Raw genomic sequence first — 17,949 nt, forward strand, 5'->3', positions numbered from 1 at the left:
AATTAATATTTACTTGAAACAAAATCTTGGCTTACCAGCAGCGTCTGGCAGTGATTATTAAGGGATATGTTTATGTGTGTTTGGATTCAAGTGTTTTTTCTGGAGAGAAGAAAACAGCCAAGCCTGCCCTGCTTGGCCACGGCAAACTGCTTTAACAGGCCTGCACACCAGGAGCTCTGAGAGTTGGATGTTTAGATGGAATCAACCACTACCTGTCAGCCAGGCACAATTATCCATGCATATTGGCAATTAAAACCCCATGCAGGTAGGTGTAAAAGCAGTTTGCAGGACCAGAACAAAACTGTAAAGAGCACTGTGTCTCTATAGCACTTAGGGTAAAGCAAGGCAGGGCCTAAGTTAAAGAAAAGAACAATAAGGATTGAGTTTGAGATAAACACAAGGTTCTTGTGCTGAAAGAAAGGATGAGCACTCAGTGAAGAAACCCACCCCTCTATGCCCTTTACTGAAGAGCTTAGTAGCCTACCCCATGGTTCCTGATGTCCCCCAAAGCCTGAGATAGAAAGGACAGATGGGCAGCGAGACCCAGCACATCCCTGGGGTTATCAAGTGGGAACATCCCCTCTCTGATGGTTCATTTAGTCAGGCCCACAACACCACAGAGAGGCTAAACAGTTAACTCTGGCGTCCCAGAACAACCCCCCTCAATGCCAGCACTGTCCATCATTCCCACTAGCAGAACACCCTAATTTAATAACCCAATCCAAACAGTAGTGCCACGTTCAACAGATTCAGGCTCCGTACATGCAAGCTCCAGGTAGTGACAACACTGATACTATCTACTCTACCACCTGGCCTCTAGTAACCCCCTCCACCCAACAAGAAGGACTGAGTAGATGAATAGGTTTCACACCTGCATCAGTAAAGCTTTCATGGAATCCTCATTGAGTTCTTTGATCCATTAACTTCAGACTATAACCATCCTGCTCCTCTTTACCTCATACACTGACCTCATGTTGATCTAACCTTAAACTCAACCCCATGGATAGAAGATGTGAAATACTTTGTCAAAGGGCATAACATGGGATCTCATGTTATGAAGCCTTGTGTTGTATTGGAGTATTTTCCCTGTGTGACTCCCGCACTTTAACCCCTACGAATGATCTAAATACAACACCGCTAACTGTTGTAGAAATTCCAGGTTTGATGATTAACAGCAATCTTTTCATAAAACTGGATTTAACACCTTCACCTATTTTCTTTTGGTAATTGAGAATACACACAGACACACTTACTCACACAAACACACTCTCAAACCAAACCAACCTTGAGATGCTGCAGTTGTAGCACCAGGTCATCGAGCTGCCCTCTTTTGTCTTCAATCTCATTTTGCCGTTTCCGCTTCTCCTAGAAGACAAAAATCAGAGGGGATGAAAATCAGATCTTTCCTCCTAATCAGTCATTTTGTAAATCTTGTGAAAGGGAAAATAGCCTCAGTGGGTTTTAATATTAGAGAACAGTGGAATAAAAGAATGAGAATGAAGATGCACTGATGTACACTGCTGTATTGATTTAATGTTTCAGTGTTAATACTCATCATCTGCATGCAAGATCCCTTTGAGACAATTCAGGTTCACATGTAAATAATGAGGGTGAGCAGCACTCAAAGCTCTGAAATAGAGTTTGCTGTCAACTCTGTTTAAATGTATGTATTACAGAAGGTTAATCTGAGGTTTTCCTGCCTCCAGTTTTCTAATAAAGCAAATCAAAGAAAGAAATTCGATCTCAACTTGTCCTAAAGATTTACTTCGACATGTTTTACCAGATTTAACAGAATCAAAAAAATGTTACAATGTACTACTCCCATGTTACTGCAGCTGCAAACATTCACTTCATTGAATCCATCTCTTCAAGGGGAGAAAAATGATGGTGTACGCATGGAAGGAAGTGAAGTATTACAGGGGTTGAAGGTCAGGGCTTATCTTGGATTCAGGCAGGTCAGGGTCTACAGGCTATCTGAAGGGGAAGGATTAGCCCTCGAAGCCTCTAAGTGGCACTGTGGTTGAACTTAAGGTAGAGCGAACAATCCATAACTTTGCATGGGAATTAAGCAGGCTGACGTTTGGAGGCTGGGCCTGACCCACTGTGAGTGGGAGTTATACATGAAAACATCCTCACTGAACTGAGTCAATGTGGAGTCAGTATCTTTGATTTGCTATGAGAAGATGCATGGGAATAAACTGTAAACAAAAGATCCCAGAATAACCCAGTTTGGGGTTGAAGGCCATGATACACCATGGATGTGTATGTAGCTCTCTCTCTCTCTCTCTCTCTCTCTCTCTCTCTCTCTCTCTCTCTCTCTCTCTCTCTCTCTCTCTCTCTCTCTCTCTCTCTCTCTCTCTCTCTCTCTCTCTCTCTCACTCTCTCTCTCGGAGGTGAATAATGGTTCCTGGGATGTTTCTAACTGGCTAAGTATAACCAGTCAAACCCCAAAATGTGGATTTACACATGACCACATCTCACAGAGAGTTACAGATCTAGAAAGAGTCACTCAAGGAGCAGAATTCAGAAGAGAGGAGCATAAAGATGAAAAAACAAAAAGGAACGAGCTGGATGAAATTGCAAAGCCCAAAATGTACTATAAGAAGTTGTGTATGTAAATGTTTGTGTGTCAGAAAGACAGGAGAAAATGTAGCTACATTCTAAACAGAAAAAAATGGAGGTAAAAAGGAACATTTTCAAGCTCAGGTTTAAGAAATTGTTCCACTAAATCATCACTTCTAGTTCAAGGAATATTCCTTGAACAAGAACTGCTTTTTTCTGTTACATCAAGGCACTATAACAAATTTATGAAATAGCTGTTTTTTTCCCTGTAATGTCCTAGGAATTTTCGTGAGTTCTGATCCCCAAAGTTGCTCTTTCACACATGTCCATGACAGCATGAATTCTTCTCTGTCAGACACACGGGTGGTTGACAGGGGTGGGGAACATGACATCAAAAGCATACTGCAGAAGCCACAGCCCACAGTGTAATGTTTACAAAAAGACTGAGGATGAAGTAACGCTGTGATGACAGCTTTTACATCCATATCAATGCAACGCACAAACTGAGGAATGTGCAGACATCTTATTCCAATAATTCCCCTTCTTTAACCTTCTTCGTCATTTAACTCATGCTGTTGCTTTTGCAAGTTTGCACTAGTTGCATGATAGAAACATCATCACCCTTGCCTGCTCGCTTATTATTGCTACTTTCAGACATCAACCTGACTTAATGCAAAACATGTACTTGGTGAAAATTCTGGGCAAAGTCAGGGTGAAAATGTCTTACTTTGAACTATCACGTGCATCACACCCCGAGAAGTTTTGGAAGTTTTTAGGAGTTTCATGCGTGTGTGAACACAAGAATACATACATACATACAAGGTGGCCATGATACTCAGAAGAGGCAAGGCTCTACCCTGCAAGCAAGAAAGGGGCTAATATATCAGCCTGTCACCCTTACTTTGCACCTCTTTAACCTGCCTTTTTCTCAAATTACAAATTGTTTGGTTTAATTGATTTTAAGAAGATCACATTTCTTTGTTTTTGCGAGCCAAAGGCAACCAATCCATTTTATCTTTCAGGGTATATTTTGACAACTTTTAAGCTTTGATCTTTAATACATGGTAGAGATATGAAGAGGTAAGGGTTGGCATCTGATCTCATGGTCCAGAACACTGTGGTCCATAGTCTGCATCATAGACTTTAAGGTGCTTTAAAGCACTTCTTGTTTTGTCAGTTAGTTTGGAGGAGAACTCGTTGCTCAGGCTGTTCAAGCAAGAAACACACTGAGTTTGATGCATATGTGCACACAGTTTGTCTTATAATACATGTAAACATGTCTTCCCTGAAAACAGGGACAGTACAAAGATCCCTCCTTTCACAAAACCACAGCACTTAAATGCTAACTGGAACTTCTTGATTTCATCAGTCTCGCTGGGTGAACGCATCACAAAGCTTGTACACAGACGGTCAAAACATCTGCTTTCAACCTGAGGTCATCTTTCCTCCCTCTCTCTCTCTCTCTCTCTCTCTCTCTCTCTCTCTCTCTCTCTCTCTCTCTCTCTCTCTCTCTCTCTACTCCTCTCTGTCACACACATGTATTACCACACACACCACAACAACCTACACAGCAGCAGTTCCCATGGCTTGTGAAGCAGAGTTGGAGAGCCAGCAGAGGAATGGTCACCAGATGTCAAGGGCATGTGGTCGAGGAATGGGCAAAACACACACACACTCTCACAAGAGCAAACACACATCTACAGAAACACACAGTCACAGGTAGGACTTTGTATGCTTAGATAATAAGAGACTTGTGTGTTCTCAAATAAAAAAAAAGGGAAGTTGTATGTATTCACTGTAGGAAAATCCTTACATCTAGTTTCAATGCCAGATGGTTTCCATGATACGTTCCACACATTAAATGTAATGACCATACGTTTTTAGTCCATGCAAAAAACACAGTAACCTATTGTATAGTAAATATGATAATTTAAATCAGTGGTTACTAAACTGTCCTCATGACTCTTGCAGACAGACAAAAGCTCTATGGCAAATAACACAGACTCCTCTTTTATTTCCAAAGGAAACACTGCGGGGGTCCCAGAGCGGAGGGATGTGGAAAAAGACACACACATAAGGAGGGGAGTCAGTTCAAGAACAACAAGAAAAGTGAACACTGTACAGGTGTACAGATGAAGAAGTTTTATGCAGCTTTAAAATCTTTTTGAAATCCTTTCTTATCACAAAATAAAGATTTAATCTGTGTTGAAAGTCTGAATACAGTGTAACTCATAAGGGATATTAGACTGAAGTGTTAACTCTGGTTGCTGCTAGTGTGAGAACTTCTGGAAAAAATGGCATGACAGGAAGTGACTAAGAATTCACTGATGGTATGCTGAAGTTCTCAAAGCATAGTTTCCTCAACACACATGGATTAGTGCAAAGGAGATCAAATGACAGCACAGGCAGTTTAATAAATGCTTATACAAAGGGAGTCCAGTGTAAAATGTCCCTCAAATATCCCCTATATCACTATTGAAATGTCTTTACAAACTATTTCCAACTTTAATACTTAATATTAACATCTGGAAATCTTTTTTTAACAAGCATTGTGCTTCTGTACTCTTCTGCATGTAATAAACTTAATGGAGAGCTGAAACTGTGAGGACCATTCAGCTCTCTGGGGTCACAGAGTTCATTAAAATGATGCTGGATCAGTTCTTTAGTGAGTACTTCTCAAAAGCAGAAATTAATCAGCTGGAGGGATAATCACAATATGCAAAAATAATGATTGAAAATGCTGGCACAACAAAACAAGTGATTAAAAAAGTTGAAATGAATCTCAGGCCTTGTACAGTTTGAATTGACTACAAAGGAACCCGGAGCCAGACTGCTCACTGTATCTCCCCCCAGAACACACATCCTCCTCCTCAGGAAAATATGTTGGCATTCTTGGTCACACACTCATGACTTCCTACACTCTGACTCACTGAGTGTTTGGCCCGACTTGGCTTTCTGCTAACAGTCTTCATGAAGAGGACTTCACTTTTCCCACTTCTGCTGACACCATCAAAATGTGGACTCTAATGCACTCATCTGTCTTAAATGTCTGAAATGAGTGATGAGTTGTAGATCCACAAGCCAACCACAAGTCACAAGAACTGGGGCAAAATTGTAACCCACTCTTCCTACATGGTCAAATTTTTGGTGAGGGTCAAGGCTTACAGTATCTGATCAAACTTCCTTTTACTTGTGTTTAACACAACAAACTCTTACTGTTACTCTATGCTGTTATCATAAGAGAAGACAGATTACAAAAAAAAATATGAAAGCTATCAGCTGATGTCCCTAACTGTAACTTTATAGGATTTGAGGATGTTTCTTGAAATGCATTTGCTCAATGTTGCCAGTTTTGAGCCCCTATAGATTCTAAATGGACTCTAATCAATACCAATAGATGCTGCCATAGACGTCCTCCTGCTGTAGACGTTCCAGACTCCAGCTGATAGGGACGTGCTGGACTCCAGCGGCAACATCTACTACTACTACTACTATTTGTCTGTCTCTTATTCTCCTCTATCCCTCTTTCCAACCCCAATTCAGTCAGCAGATGTCTGTCTAACATGAGTCTGGTTCTGCTCGAGGTTTCTGCCTGTTAAAAGGACGTTTTTCCTCGCTGCTGTAACTAGCTAAATACTGCAAGGTGCAATGCTCATGGTGGATCAAGATGAGATAAGATCGAGTCTTATCCTGTCTTGGTGTTGGGTCTCTGTTCATAATTTGACATAGAGTGGTCTAGACCTGCTCTGTTTGTAAAAGAGTCTTGAGATAACATTTGTTGTGATTTGGTGCTATACAAATAAAGATTGATTGATTGATTGATTGATTGATTGATTGATTGATTGATTGATTGATTGATTGATTGATTGTATAGAAGCTTAGTCCTGTACTAAAGCTGCCGGTGTGTTTTGATATTTCCCGGGAATGACTTGGCTGACACGTTGTACTGTCATTTGTTTGTCCAAACAATACCGTTTACTGTAGTTGTTGAAATAACAGGTCTTAGGCGAAACTCTGGTTTGCAGCACAAAACAATCCATTTATTGAATCACCGTACGAAGTGTTAGACAGCGTCCACAAGTTTTCATTCATTGCATGTACAAACAATTTAGACGCGGTTCTCCATGCCGCCTGCCGACGCAGCGTCACAGCATCCAATGTAACAACGTGACAAGGCAACAACATGACAAGGCAACAACGTAACAACGTGACAACGCAACAACGTAACAACGGTCAAAAACCAACTGCCCTTCCGGGTCAAGACACACATTTGATACCCAGGCGGTGAAGTATTTTTATAACTGTGCCCTTAATGAGCAAAACGATGACACCTTGCGGCACAATAAACAATGTGTTTCAGAGCTTGACTCAAAACATGAATCTGGCTCTTACAGATTGATTGATTGATTGATCGATTGATTGATTGATTGATTGATTGATAACAATTAACTCAAGAGGGGAATATCGGTAATACAGAAGAGTGTAAAACACCAGCATATCAGCAAAGAAAATTTTAACTAAAAAGAAGGAAAGGGTCCAAAAAATATCACATTGTTTGCAATATCTATCTTTCATTTATGACTTTGAGTATAATATTGAAGGTTTTGAGTCACTCAGGCTAAAAGGTAGTAATATTTTGTAAAAAAACAAACAAAAAAACATTCATCAAATATTGGGACAAGTATAGATACAAATACAAACCCATCTATAAACAACATTTTGTCCCCAGGCGAAATTATAATGTGTAAAAGCTGTGATGTAACATGATTTCAAGTTCTAGTGACGTCAAGATTATCAATAGAAGTGAGCTACAGATCTGATTGGTCACATTCAGCACATGCCAACACACCCAGCTGAGACATGTCACAGTGGAGATCATCTTCCACTCAGCAGCCAGCCATACCTGAACGCTTAAAGGACACAAATTGAAGTGGCCCAGCAGTTTAAATGTCATGAGTTTGATTCTTTACCTACAGAGCAAGAAAGATGTTACCAGATCATACCAAGATGCGACCTCCAACACAACACAACACCAAAGTGCCAAAAAGGTCGTTTCATGAGTGACCACATAAACTGGCAGATAGATACTTATGAAGTCTTGCATCAAAGTATTTTTATCATAAATAGCTGCAAGCTTGGTGTCACTTCAGCTAACTCAACTACTGGCAATGTTTATGTACAAGTGCCATATGGAGATTATTTTTTTATCCATATAGGACATAACATCATCTGTAGTGCACTTAAGTTCCCTATTCGGACGAGGGGAAAAATAGTACTTTGCTTTTGTTTGTTAGCTTATTATCCCATTTGACCCTGTAACAAAGAGAGTGGGCTGTATTTGTAAAAAGACTAGTAATTTTCTGTTACCAGAATCAGTTTTTTTCCAAGATTAATCAGACTAATTCTTTGAGAAACAAGATGGCTAACAAGTTCATTCACCAGCTAATAAATAAAACAAACGCTTAGACCACAAAACTTTTAGAACTTAGTGTTTGCTGACACTTGCTCCTCTCCAGAGCCACTTCTATCTTCAAGATACCCTCACTTCTGGCTCAAGACAATTAATATTGTGATTCCAAAAATGCTTAACTCTGGCTTCAACAAACCAATGAATAGCTACCTTTATCTGCTTTACAGTATATGGCGTATACTTATGTTGACAGATTTTAGTCAGTCCACAGAAATTCAGCCCACAACTGTTATTTTTGCACAATTGAAATGCCCATTTTCCCATTAGTCCTCCAGCGACAATGCTAATTTGTAAGGTCAAGAGTTAACATAATGCTAACTTGGTAGCTCCTTAGGCAATGTTGGTGTCAATGAATGCAAATTTAGCACATTTCTTAAATGTCTGAAATGCTGAGGTCATGCGATAGCAGCAGGTGTTGCTTATACTCACCATGCCTATGATATAATGTGTACCTCTGCATGTACATAACACAAACAAACAAGACAGTGCTCTGCCTTAACAAGCCAGGGTGATCAGCAACAAGGAGGAAAATAAGACAAATATTGCATGGCATTTTCTGTCCTGTCACTCCGCATTGTTTACTTTCCAAAAACACTCGAATGTCATGAAATGATTTCGAAACCAACAGTGCCCACTAGAGCTGAATTCCAGCCTTTCCTTTATGTCCCTGTAAACTCTGACCCCACTCACTGGTTCACACACTTAAGGCATTTACACACAGACACACACACAAACAGGGCAGAATGTCCAGCATCGCCAAGACAGCTGCTGCTAATTTTAGATGGCATGTACTGCATGGCGTGCCCCAGACCCCCTGCAACCCAACAAATCACACACCCCCTCCCCCCCTCAAACTGACTTTGCCCCAAGCAAACTCCCCACCCCCCATAAACTGCTGAAGTCTGGAAACCAAGCCTCCCCTTTCCACCCCTGCTTCTTCAGGATCCAGTGTGCTCAGTTGGTAGTAAGAAACACTCAGTCTGACAAACATTAAAGGTTCATTACAAACTGAGGTAGCCTATTCAATTATCTTATTCAAGCTGTCAAACCTCAACATATACTAAAGCTGACATGATGACTGACTCAGTGTAATCCTACTTTTGAATTTTGGTACAGCGGCACAATCCTTCTTTGTCTTAAGGTCAACTGGACGCTACAACACACACCCAATGCTATAATAAACCTAAAGATGGCAAGCATCTGTTATATCCGTGAAAGTCTTTATTTGGCTGAATAAGTAAATCCAGGGAAGGAAAGCTGCATTCAGACTCAGATAAAGCACATGGAAACCATTACAGGTAAGTGTCTTATTAAGTCAGACTCATGTTTAATTGTGAGAAAATAACACAAAGGGATCAACAATCTTTTACAGAGGTTGTTTAATGCTGCTTTTGTTGGTCTAAAACATACCAGCAACAGTTGGCAACCAGTTATCTAATTTACATTGTCTATTGTAGTATGAAAACAAAGATAGCTAATGTGTAACAAGCTGCTCTTAAGCAAACCATAAGAACTCCACTATAAAAGGCAAAGCCTACAACATGTTGTGATAGCTTCATATTAGTGTAATGTGCGAGCTCACAGTAACATTCCAGTAACAGGTATTTGACTTGGAGCACTGAGTAGTTTAATAAAACTCAAGCTCAATGAATCACATGTAATAAGGGCACAAAATTACAGCCTTAGCTGGAAGAAAACACTTGACAGCCTCAATATAACTTTCTAGTGTGATTTCAAAGAATTAGTGCTGCTAGCATTTCACTTCTTAAGTGAGTTAACTGCACAAACTGACAAGGCCTACATGCAGCCCAGCCCCCAACTCTATTTACCTCTCCTTAACGCAGCCCATTACTTGGCCCTTCACTGCATGCCACAGCCACAAATCTCTGCACATGCCAAGGTCTAGCTAAAGCATCCCCCTCTCCTTCACCCTGCAAAGCTCACTTCCCTCTGTTAGCACTCACTAAGTGAATCCAGAACACTGACCAGCTTCCAGCACAACCCTGATATACACCTATTACCACAAAGAGATCATCCAAAGAGATCAACCTGTGGTCTAATACAGTAAATAAAATGAAGTCATAACTGAGTATGAGTCCTTTAGGATTGTTCATAATATTCATAAAGCACATAGATTTAGCTTCTGAGCTGTGGCTAATCTTTCTGCAATAACACATCTCTGCTCCCTGCAGCCAGCAGCTCTCCTCATCCTCCGTCTTTCCTGCAAACCCAAACACACAGCCATCATCTCGCTCCTTATGCACCGCTTCCTAATTCCCCTCAGACTTGGCCCCAGACAATCTGTGAGCTTGTGTGCATTTGTGTGTGTGTGTGTGTGTGTGTGTGTGTGTGTGTGTGTGTGTGTGTGTGTGTGTGTGTGTAAAGGGGGGCAAAGAAGAGTCTGAAGGACTGAAGTCATCTGTGTAAACATATCACAGACACTCCACAGAAGTCAGGGAATGAGTGCACGCGAAGGCACACACCTGAATATGTATTTTTCCATAACATCTGTGGTTTGCAGCCCACATGGGCAACAGCTAATTAGTAAGACGAGGCACTCACCATTCAGTGGCTGATCTTAAAACCACATGCAGGGTTCTGGTGAACGCTCACAACACAGACGTACACAAATACATACACACACACACACACACACACACACACACACACACACACACACACACACACACAGAGAGTTTCTGGGGAGTCCTGACCAAGCTGATTCCAAAAATGCTATAATTATATGTTAATAATATACCAAGTACAGATCGGGGTTTAACAACATGACATCACAACTGTTTCCTAATCTAGTCAATTAGTAGCCATGGAAACCTGCATTGCTGGCAGCTAAAAGACTAATCACTATCAGACTGTGGGAATCTCTGTCTGTTTGTATGTGTGGTAGACAAGAAATGCCAATTGACAAACCAACATTGATTAAACACTGGAAATTGTCCCCGTCTTTCTTGTAGCAGATGATTTATGCTCTTAGTTATAATGAAATAAACCAATCAGTCATACCATTTTTCCCAGTTACATGGAACTTTCTGTGGCAAATCTGAAAAGAATAACATTGAAGACGCATCAAAGAGTTTGGTTAAGTTTAACACATAGACTGTATGATTAATGGATGTAGTATCCGTGACGTCACCCATCTGTTTCTGAAGCGCTGTTTTGAAGCCAATCTTCGATGGGAGTTATATTGGAAATGCTGAACTCAACCTAACTTCTGTCAAGCTAGTGTGAGGTAAAGATGCTGGCTTTGAGCCTCCTAGCTAACAGCTACAGTGTTCCCACCTGTCAGTGAAGTCAGTCATGTTCTTAAATGGGCAAAACTCATCATCTTAATATCTTCTGAGCTGTTGCGTATTTACCCCCCCTCCCTACAGTGTGTGCCAAACTAGCTACTCACATCCAAGCCTTTTTTGAACCAGGCTGTGAACATGTTTATTATTGCTGCAAAGATCATCTTCTTTGAATTGGTGTCTATGTGGTTTCTGGTGATTTTGCAGCCAGCCTCAAGCGGATGCTTAATGAACTTCAATTTATAACACTTGGGCTTCATATATTGAGACCGGAGGTCACTGCTTGGTTTAACATAAGTTATTATTGGGGGAAATGCAGTAAAAAAAAAAAAAAAAAAACTACTGTGCATACATTTTAAGATTCACATACAAGGTTTTTCCCTCTCTTGCTCCAATTCTGAATAATGTATATAATAGAATAACCATCAAACAGACAGACATACTGTATGCTTACGGTGTTGATTCATCTAAATCTGAATGAGAAGTAAATACAGTTAATTTGGATTCTTTTGAAAATTAAATGGAGGAAATTGAGTCACTTCAACTGAGTTGATTTAAGAGAATTTATTTCATAACTGCTGTGATTGAGCAGAAAAGTATGTCCCCCTTCCCGAAAATGCCAAAAAAATAGGCCCTTGTGATTCACAGCCATTAATGCCATTCTTTATTCATGAGCCACATAGCACACAGACCTGTCTGCATGAGAAGTGAACATTATACTGACAGTCATCTGCTACCTGACAGTCATCTTTTTGTTCTGCTTGATTAAGAAATTACAGCATAGCACTGATGCCTTAAGTCTGTACTTCAAGTCAAATCTGACTCAGATTCAGTAGTAGCGTGTTTACACTCTGATGCCTAGCCTAACCTTTGGCCCTGGTTTTGAAAGAATCTTACAATTTTGCCCTAGACATGCTAAAGTATTGATGAGGTCAGACACTGATGGTGATGACAATGAAATCTCAGGATATCAATAATTGATGGAATCATTAGCATGTCAGCTGCAAGCCGGAGACACTGTAAGTGTGTGTGTATCCACTGTACACCTCGCTTCAGGGGTGTGGATATGATTTTCCAATGATACAGAAAAAGAAAATAGAACGTTTCTTTATCTCTGTTCAAGACAATGTTATCTAGTTTTGGCACCTTTTGATTAAACAAACTTTGTCATGGTACAAAAAAACTAGTATTCATCCAACTGACTCAATGCATTTGACCAATAGTTAGCTGAGGTTTTTAAAAATCCTTCCCTTACTTATTACATGTCCAACTAATCTGTCCCCAGCTTCTGTATTTACAATGGACCGGAGCTTGTTGGCTGTATCTGAGGCCGTCAGAGTGCTCAGCTGCCTCAGAGACTTGTTAGTACTATTAGTGTAATAGTAACCCTTCTCTTTTTAAGAGCCTGTTAGAGCTTGAGAGCTATTAGTGCTGCAATTGTCTTTGATTTACTGTAGACACACACAACCAAGACAAGACAGTTGTTCATTTATAGGAGATAAATAGTCTCAAATGGTTTGCTTCCATTCAACACCTGACCTGTCTCCAAATGTATGTCAAAGCTCTCTGCACTTACAGTAGTAAGTGATTCTGCCTGCTGCCTGAATCATACTCTGCAACATTTGCAAAATGAGGATTTTCTTGGCCTGATGCACCAAACAGAAAAGCTCATTTACATGATCGGATAATCAATTATTTTGAAATGTTTTGATGACTCACATGCAAGAATGATGCAAAAACAGAAGCACTTTCCACTTTCAAATAAACAAACCTTCAAAGCTCTCTATGCACATTTATTTGCCTCTTAGGTTTAAGTGCATGCAGCTCGGTATGGCTTCATGATCAACGTGGCCAAAATAGTTTCTCCATCTGCCACTGCCGCAGTTCCCCCCTCTTGTGAGTACAAATGACTGTGCGTGTGTATTCCTGTGCTTCTGTGCGTCTTGAGTGTGTGTGGTATGCTGTGGTTCGTTGCTGGCGCCAAATTTAGTCCAAGGCAGTGACTCCAGGTCTAACTGTTGCTCTGAAGTCCTACCAGCAGCTTTAACAGATGCCTCAGTCATGATCATGAGACACAGAGTATACATCGAAACATACACTAGACCACCTCGCAGCTGAGACCATTCTACCTTGGAAAGCACATAAACCTGAAAACCTCAGACATCTGGCCAAAAAGCAAGTGAGAAAGAAAAAAAACTAAACATGGAAAGATCTGATTTTCCACCAGCTTTCCTCTAGGTCGGTTCCTCTTCCAAAAAAAGAACAAGGAAGAAGTTGAAAGCTGACATGAACACTTAGACAAATACATCAGCAGCTCAGGACAGAGAGCCAGTTACACAAAAATCACTTTGTCTTATGTGACAAAAATGGGTGTAGGAGGCTATGATGTCATGCTGTCAGGCCTCCAACACACAAAAGTTTCTGACTCCAATAAACACATACAAAGAAGACTGAGTATGTTGCATAGAAAATCCAATGCTTGCTGGATGTTAGTTGCTTGTATAATTGAGACAATGCAGTTTCAGGTTTAAGTTATGTTCAAGAAGCCTTCAACAATTTTAAATCACCAGGTTAAACCATACTGAAGCTCCAGCTGAGGAGTCACTGTCATGTTGTTATGGTTGTTTTCTTCATCAGAGTTCAATAAACTTGAACTTTGGTATTGAGCAAAGAGACACTAATTCCCACCCTGTACATGTGTTTGGATTGGCCTGAATGGAACATGAATGAACAATGTGACTAGCTAGAGAGAGGCAGAGAGAGCATAACTCGGAATGAGAGAGAGAGGAGGAGAAAGAGAGGGAACTATCAGAGTTGCAGGAACTCTGACGTAACAGACGTAATAGTGAACTGTGAATGTCAGGAAGACATGAACTCAAGGTGAGACAGGGACCATGAAAGCTCTCGTGTTCTAAGCCACTGACAGACAAACAGGCAGCAAAACAAACACAGAGAAGGTCAGCGAAAGATGAAGAGAGCAAAAACAGACATTTTAAACCCACTCTGACTTACCGCCAAGGCCTGCAGCCTCTCTTTGTGGAGCTGAGCCTCCTCACACGACATCCTGAGGGGGAAGCAGGGGGAAAGGGGGGTGAAAGGAGAAAGAGACGTGAGATCTGGGAAAGATAGAAAGCTGGTGTCCCTCAGTGAGAGATAAAAAAGAGGATAGAGTAGTAGAAGAGAGAGGGGAGTGAAGGAGAAGGAGGAGGAGTATCCAGACGAGGTCCTTCCTCAGCAGTAATCCAACCAGAGAGAGAGGGATAAGGAGCTCACACTGTGAGGACGCAAAGATCTCTCATTCACTGGCCATGTGCCTCACACTCTGCTCTCTCTCTTTCTCTTTCCTTCTGTCTTTATCACCCACTCTTTCTTTTGCGCGCTCTGTCTCTCCTCCCATTTGTCCCCTCCTTCCTTCCCTCCCTCTCTCTTTTTTAGGCATGGGCCATGTGTGATTAAACAGCTGGGAGGAGCAGCTGAGAGAGAGTGAGCGAGGAGGGAAGGGGAGAGAGAGAAGTGATGACATGAAGTTAGGGGGCTGCGAGAAGAGAGGGAGAGAGAAAAGAAAAAGGAGAGAGAAAGAGGAACAAAAACATAGCTGCAGAAGTCAGGAAAAGGGAAGCAGGAGTCATTTTTCACATTTGAAACACAGAATGGGACAAACGGAAATGAGACATCAACAGCTGGAGGACTATGATTCTTTTCTTGATAATTATATTCATTTTTGTCCAGTTGCATCTTTTTTATTTACTGTTACTATCTGAGCTTCAGTGATAGGTTTTATTCTTCACCTAGACAAATCAGTAGATCACAGAGCTGTATTTATGTATAAGGAAAAGTCTACCAACATAAATACATGGATTGTAAAAAAGACACTTTGTCCAAGCGACTGCTTGTTTGAAATGTTTGTCTATGTTCAACTTTCCTGAAGAATGGTAAAGTTAAGTAATGTTACATAAGAGCTCATCAATGAACAGGCTTGTCAGTGTACCTTATTTTACTCTGTGAGGCCCCTCCCACCAAATGATACACTGAACATGCCAACTGCTAGGTTTGTCTCACTCAGTAGACAGACACACTGACAGCTGATCAGTAAACACACCCCTACCAAAAGAGAGTCAGAATGCCGCAACTGGTGTGTGCTGCACAGCTGCTGTGCTAGGAGATAGAGATGAAGACACAAGTCACAGAGAAGCTGGATGATGCTAGTTCGTACAGAATTGCTGTGATTGGTTAATGTGCTGGCTAACTCAGATTGGTTGTTTGATTCAGACAGGGTTAGTTTTGGTAAATGGACTGTGTTTAAATAACGCTGTCTAGTCTTCTGGCCACTCAAAGCACTGTTACATTACATGTCACATTCTTCTGTTCACACCACATTCATACACTGATGGCAGAGGCTGCCAGGCACCCATCACTGTTATCAAATTCCAGTCAATGGCACATCCACCAGGGGGAGTTGCTCAAGTACACTTTGGCATGTGGACAGCGAGACCTGGGCTAGAACCCTCGACCTTCCGATAAAGAGATTCTACCACTGAGCCACAGCTACCCATTGACAATGGTATGAGTGTTAGCTTCTCTTCACTGGCTCCCAATAAAATGTAGAATAGAATTTAAAATCCTTCTTTTAACCTACAAAGCCCTTAAAAATCAGGCACCCTCGTAACTTAAAGAGCTCATAGTGCCCTATTACCCCTCTAGAACTCTACGCTCACAACATGCAGGCTTGCTAGTTGTACCTAAAATCTCTAAAAGTAGTGAAGTATCTGATATTCAACCACATAAGATTAAGTATATGTTGCTAGTCTGTGTTGTTTAAAATAAGTCCAGGGACCCACAAGAATGAGTTACAATAGTAGGCTCCAGAAATCTCTAGGAATGGCCTTAAAAAAAGATCACCTTTGACATAGGCAAATATATGCTCAGAACAAGGCGTCCATAAAAAGGAGTCAAATAGCAGCTAACTTGAAACTTGTGTTGAAGAGCCCATATATGTACATGTTTGAAGGACACCCTCATTCTAATTTGAGTGCACCTTCATAGTATTTAAGCCAGAACTTGGAGATAGAAGAGAGGCGACTTCATCTGGCCCGGTCCTCCTCCAAGCAGTCGCGATGCTTGTTACTGATGCTGATGCTGTTTGATTGTAATAAATCTGATTACTATCCAAGATGGCCAGTGTCACGAAGTTCATTCTACATCTACACATCACGGGCTGTTAAGATACGACAGTAGTATGGGAGGTAGAACCTTCAGTTATCAGGCCCCTCTCCTTTGGAATCATCTACCAGTCAGGGTCCGGGAGGCAGACACCCTCTCCACTTTAAGAGTAGGCTTCAAATTTTCCTTTTTGATAAAGCTTATAGTTAAGCTGGCTCAGGCTTGGACCAGCTTTTGTTATGCTGCTATAGGCCTAGACTGCCGGGGGAACTGGCGCACTGACACACTGGGATCCTAGCTCACCCCCTTCCCCCCAACCCCTTCATCACTTACTTTAACTCTGCCTGTCCCATTAAAGTTACTAACCATAGACCTTTCTGGAGTCCCTGAGCTCCATTGTCATTCCTCTGAGCTGCCGTAGACGTCCTCCTGCTGCGGATGTTCTGGACTCCAGCTGATACGGACGTACTGGACTCCAGCGGCAACAGCTACTATTACTCGTCTCATACTATCACCTCTCTCTCTTATTCCCCTCTATCTGTCTTTCCAGACCCAACTCGGTCGAGGCATGATGTCTGTCTAACATGAGTCTGGTTCTGCTCGAGGTTTCTGCCTGTTAAAAGGAAGTTTTTCCTCTCCACTGTAACTAGCTAAATACTGCGATGTGCAATGCTCATGATGGATTAAGGTGGGGTCAGACTGAGTCTTATCCTGTCTTGAAGTTGGGTTTCTGTTCATAATTTGACATAGAGTGGTCTAGACCTCCTATGTTTGTAAAAGAGTCTTGAGATAACGTTTGTTGTGATTTGGCGCTATACAAATAAAGATTGATTGATTGATTGATTGATTGATTGATTGATTGATTGATTGATTGATTGATTGATTGATTGATTGATTGATTGATTGATTGATTGATACACATATGCTTAAAGGTAAAGCTGGGCGATGTTTAAAATATGTTACCCATATCAGTTTAGTAGAGTATTGTTTTGAGTAGTGCACTGCCCTTTAATATTACTAAGATTTTCGGGCAGAGTGATATTGTTTCCCATGGTGCATTGAAAGCATCACAGTTATTCAGTGTTCAGTTGTACTACAGTCGTGGTGGACATTAAACATGTTCAAAGTGAACAGCAGAAGTTGTCTTCCTGCTCTTCCTTTACCCACATCATGAAGTGTATTAAGTAAGAATGTCACCCTTTCCAGTGGTTAGGGGGTGTAATTACAGGTTTAAATATATATAATATTTATGGAACATTTGTTTATATTTATATTGAGAAAAATTATATCACCATAATTATCATTATCAATTTATCGCCCAGCCCTACTTAAAGGAACATGTCAGTTTAATATTGACATTTATGAACAACGCTGTATTTTAATCAACTTTTCTAATTAAATTATACAATCTACTGCAGTTGACCAAAGGCCTGTTATGAAACAATGTCCTTA

The 17,949-nt window shown here is 40.9% G+C and overlaps 1 protein-coding gene across 1 annotated transcript in view; it reads right to left on the reverse strand.

Moving 5' to 3' along the window:
- LOC117831581 overlaps window positions 1-17,949 on the reverse strand; it is a 119,971-nt gene that overhangs the window by 88,122 nt on the left and 13,900 nt on the right. Inside the window, exons 2-3 of the mRNA XM_034710329.1 lie at window positions 14,350-14,401; window positions 1,285-1,365 (exon numbers count right to left, since the gene is read on the reverse strand). Coding sequence (XP_034566220.1) covers window positions 1,285-1,365; window positions 14,350-14,401 — 133 coding nt within the window. The remainder of the gene's footprint in view (window positions 1-1,284; window positions 1,366-14,349; window positions 14,402-17,949) is intronic.

The sequence above is a fragment of the Notolabrus celidotus genome, chromosome 19 (assembly GCF_009762535.1).
Source record: "Notolabrus celidotus isolate fNotCel1 chromosome 19, fNotCel1.pri, whole genome shotgun sequence".
In the NCBI taxonomy this organism is placed as follows: domain Eukaryota; kingdom Metazoa; phylum Chordata; class Actinopteri; order Labriformes; family Labridae; genus Notolabrus; species Notolabrus celidotus.